The sequence below is a fragment of the Gavialis gangeticus genome, unplaced genomic scaffold (genome assembly GCF_001723915.1).
Source record: "Gavialis gangeticus isolate Ggan-Ray unplaced genomic scaffold, GavGan_comp1, whole genome shotgun sequence".
In the NCBI taxonomy this organism is placed as follows: domain Eukaryota; kingdom Metazoa; phylum Chordata; order Crocodylia; family Gavialidae; genus Gavialis; species Gavialis gangeticus.
Window position 1 is genome coordinate 168,291,915 of NW_017729022.1, and position 4,269 is coordinate 168,296,183.

A 4,269-nucleotide genomic window follows, 5' to 3' on the forward strand; every position below is an offset into this window, starting at 1 on the left:
ACAAGAAGAACATGAGCCTGCAGTGCGATGCTGTGGCTAGTAAAGTGACCAAAATGCTGGCTTGCATCCATAGATGCTTCTCAAGCAAATCCCGGGATGTCATTCTCCACTTGTACTTGGCCTTGGTAAGGCCACAGCTGGAGTACTGCATCCAGTTTTGGGCCCCACAATTCAAAAAGGATGTGGAGAAGTTTGAGAGAGTCCAGAGAAGAGCCACACGCATGATCAGACCTTATGATGACAGGCTGAGAGCCATGGGGTGGTTTTGCTTGGAAAAGCGCAGGCTCAGGGGTGATCTGATGGCCACCTATAAGTTTATCAGGGTGACCACCAGTATCTGGAGGAATGTTTGTTCACCTGAGCACCCCAAGGGATGATGAGGTCAAACGGTTATAAACTCCTGCAAGACCATTTCAGGCTGGACATAAGGAAGAATTTCTTTACTGTCCAAGCCCCCAAGGTCTGGAATAGCCTGTCGTCAGAGGTTGTTCAAGCACCTACATTGAACACCTTTAAGAGTAAATTGGATGCTTATCTTGCTGGGATCCTATGACCCCAGCTGACTTACTGCCCCTCAGGCAGGGGGCTGGACTCAATGATCTTCTGAGGTCCCTTCCAGCCCTAGTGTCTATGAAATCTATAGATCAGGCCCACAGATCAAACCTGTCCATAGGATTGAACCCACAGACCAGCCTTGTGATATTTATCTAGAAGAGTTGTGACAGTTCCCCTCACCCTTTGCTTAAAACTCCTTAGTAGCGAGGGTGACAGGGATTCCTCTGATATGGAGGACACCCAGGACTCATTAGCAGAGGAAGGCTCCAAAGGCTCATTCCTTTCCAGCAAGCAAGTGCAGGGAGAAGCTGCCTGAAATGTGGGAAGAGTTTTGGCCACTCCTCTCTCCTGGCCTAGCACAAGTGCAGCAACACAAGGAAGGGGTCATAGCACTGTCCACAGTGTGAAAAGGGCTTCAGGCATACACTGCACCAAGTGACAGAAAGATTCTCTCATCCCTTCCCCCTTAGGACATGCTACTGTGGGGAGGGAGATGGTAGGGGATTTAGGGGGACAAGTGCTTGGGTGGATGGCAAAGGGTGTTTCTGGACTGGGGCGCAGAAGGCTTGTTTTAAGTTATTCTGTTCTCTTACTGTAAACAGCCCTGAGATTTCATTGGGTATGGCAGCATATTCATAATTAAAAAAAATAAAAACATAAGCCCTATTTATCCTTCTCAAAAGATAGACTTAGAATTAAGTGGGCACAGAAAACATTTAGTTCTCTCACTCTTCAGAGGTATGGATGCCTTTACAACAGGGATGTGGTACATTAGTGAAGCAACTTGCCTCTTATACCTCTCTTATACCTGTGCAAAGTCAGGAGATCGGGTGCATGATGTAGTGATCAGGAAGTGTTGCTTGGCTGCATATGTTAAGTGCTTGATTGTTTTAAAGTAGAAAAGAAATCACCAAAGAAGACTACTGCTGACTTGCCCCCATCGTGGAATTCTTGACATTATTTGGAGGGTGTGCAGTTATAGTGTCTGAACAGCTGTCAAACTGTTGAATAAAATAGTAGAGTTGTGGTGTATTTACCATCTTCTCCCAAAAATGAATTGTAAGCAGTTTTCAAACTGTCCAGATTCTTGAATAGAACGTCACTTTGCTTTAGACATGTAATTGGTGTGTGCATGTATGTGTTTGCATTTTTTTCTTGTTACACACACCATGATAATGCAAATATCTTTTAAAAAGCTAAAACCAAAAATCAAACCACATACTAGATTAACAAAATGCAGCTAAATGCAACCCTTTTTTTGCTCGTATTTTAGGTGGTTTTTCAATGGGGGGTTGCATGGCGATGCATCTAGCCTATAGGTACCATCAAGATGTGGCTGGAGTCTTTGCTCTTTCCAGTTTTCTCAATAAGACATCTCTTGTTTACCAGGTGAGTGTGTGTGGCATGCTTTCCTCTGGCTCTTCCCCTCCCCCACCCCCAAATACTTTTTAGACTGAATACAAATTTAATCTTAAAAAAAAAAAAAAAAGATCCAGTCATTATGGCATAACAAAGCACAGAATATTCCTGACTGAGTGGAATTGGCACCACTTGGTCCCTAATTCACAGGATATGCCCTGATTTGAGAGCATTAATAAGCAAAATGTCAGGGAATAAAGGTGTGAAATGCCCTAACCTTAGACATGGCCTGGGTGCACTTCTGAGACATCCCAGGGTGCTTTCACACCTTTAGTGCAATGGTGTAGTCAACAGAGCTAATAGCATACTAGAATTCATTAGCCAATGTGGCACAAGCACAGGTGAGAAAGTGATACTTCCTCTCTACTTGGTGCTGGTGAGACCCTAGCTAGAAGTATTGTATCTGGTCTGAGTGCTGCACTTCAAAAAAGCTGTGGAGAATCTTGAAAGGGTCCAAGAATGACTAAAGACCTGGAGGACAAACCTTATGACAGACCTTTTTTAAAAATACCTGGTAAATTATAAGTCATAGACTCTATCCTGCTGTCACTTGAGTCAGCATGACTTTTTCTCTTGATGTTACTTGAAGCAGGACCAGGCCTTGTATGTAAACTTTGCTATTTAGTATTTTAGTACACTGGCATTTCGTTTGCTTGTTCTAAAAATCTGTATCTTTTGCTTCCTCCTCCAGGCTTTACACAAAAATGAAAGTATTCTTCCTGAGTTATTTCAGTGCCATGGAACTATTGATGAGTTAGTGCTCTACTCATGGGGTGAAGAGACCAACAAAACATTAAAATCATTGGGAGTAACAGCCTCATTTCTCAGTTTTCCAAATCTTTATCATGAATTAAAGAAAGATGAGCTGGAAGAACTGAGAAATTGGATCTTAAAAAAATTGCCCGAGGAGATAATAAAAACAAATAAATGAAGATACACTTTGCATCATCTTTTTTTTCTTTTTAAGGCCACATTCAGTCGGACCAACTGATATTTCCTAGTTATAAATATAACTGTATATGAACCCGGGTATATTCCCAGGGTCCATACATCCTGATCAGCTTGATGTTAAATTATTAATTTTGTATATTTTTATCATCAATACTGAAAACATGGAAGACCCAATATTATGTGGAAAATGTTAACTGTATTGAAATGATGTTTAAAATAGCCCAACTTCATGTTAATATGTATCCCTTAAATATACTAGATCCTTTTTGGTTCTGTGTTCTTATATTCTAGGAAAGGAGACCAACAGCCTGAGTTGGTGAATAAAAGTTGCGTAGTGTAGCTAGATGCTTTCAAGTATGCACGATCAGTTGGGATATACCCTAGGGCAGCAGTTCCCAAACTCTGACAGATTGCGCACCACCAATTCAAAATGATACAACTTTAAGTGCTACCAGAAAACTTTTCAGTTCAACCTTAAGTACCACCAGCAAATACTTGTCATATAAAGTAATTATAATAAATCTGTTAATGCGCACTGCTGACAGTTGTCTGCACCACCGCTGGTACGCTTACCACAGATTAGGAACCGCTGCCCTAGGGTAATGAAGGAATTGGCTGAGGTAATTTCGGTGCCATTGGCTATATTTTCGTAGAACTGGAAATCTGCTGAGGTGGATAATTGGAAAAGGGCCAAATATAGTACCCATCTTTAAGAAAGGGAAGAAGGAGGATCTGAGGAATTGCAGACCTGTGAGTCTGACCTTGACATTTGGAAAAATAGAGCAGGGCCTCAAGAAAACTATTTTGAAGCACCTAAAAGAGAACCTGTGGAATACTGCAAATCACCTGGAGGTAAGTGACGTGATCAGCAAGGACCCTGGTTTTCTCTGTTTAAAAATCGCACATTCTCTGATAAAAAAAATAGCGAATTCTCTTATTAAAACCCCCAAAGTCTGCATTTTTCCATGGTTGACATGAAGCACCACTATATATATAGGTATCAGTTGAACACAATATTTTATTGATATATTTACAATTTTAAAGCAATTTGGAAGCCTACCAGTGCCTCAATCATTATAATAAAATTCTAAATACTTACATATTTTGGTGTTTGATCTTGTTTTTATATCATGGAAAATCAGAGCTCTCTTTGCTCACCAGGATGTAGGTCCAGTTGTGGCTTCCCCCCCTTCCTGCTCTGGTGCTGAGCAGCCCTGATAATGCTGGTGCCCTGCCCATGCCATTGCCCCTCACTCCCAAGCTACAGCCCCCTGGCTCTGCTGGTACCCTTGACTCCAATCTGCAATCTATCTGACTGTGTAGGCATCAATGCCACAGTCGCCT

The 4,269-nt window shown here is 41.8% G+C and overlaps 1 protein-coding gene across 1 annotated transcript in view; it reads left to right on the plus strand.

Annotated features, from left to right (window-relative positions):
* LYPLAL1 (lysophospholipase like 1) overlaps window positions 1-4,269 on the plus strand; it is an 87,441-nt gene that overhangs the window by 68,508 nt on the left and 14,664 nt on the right. Inside the window, exons 4-5 of the mRNA XM_019516467.1 lie at window positions 1,829-1,944; window positions 2,666-3,777. Coding sequence (XP_019372012.1) covers window positions 1,829-1,944; window positions 2,666-2,905 — 356 coding nt within the window. The 3' untranslated portion in view covers window positions 2,906-3,777. The remainder of the gene's footprint in view (window positions 1-1,828; window positions 1,945-2,665; window positions 3,778-4,269) is intronic.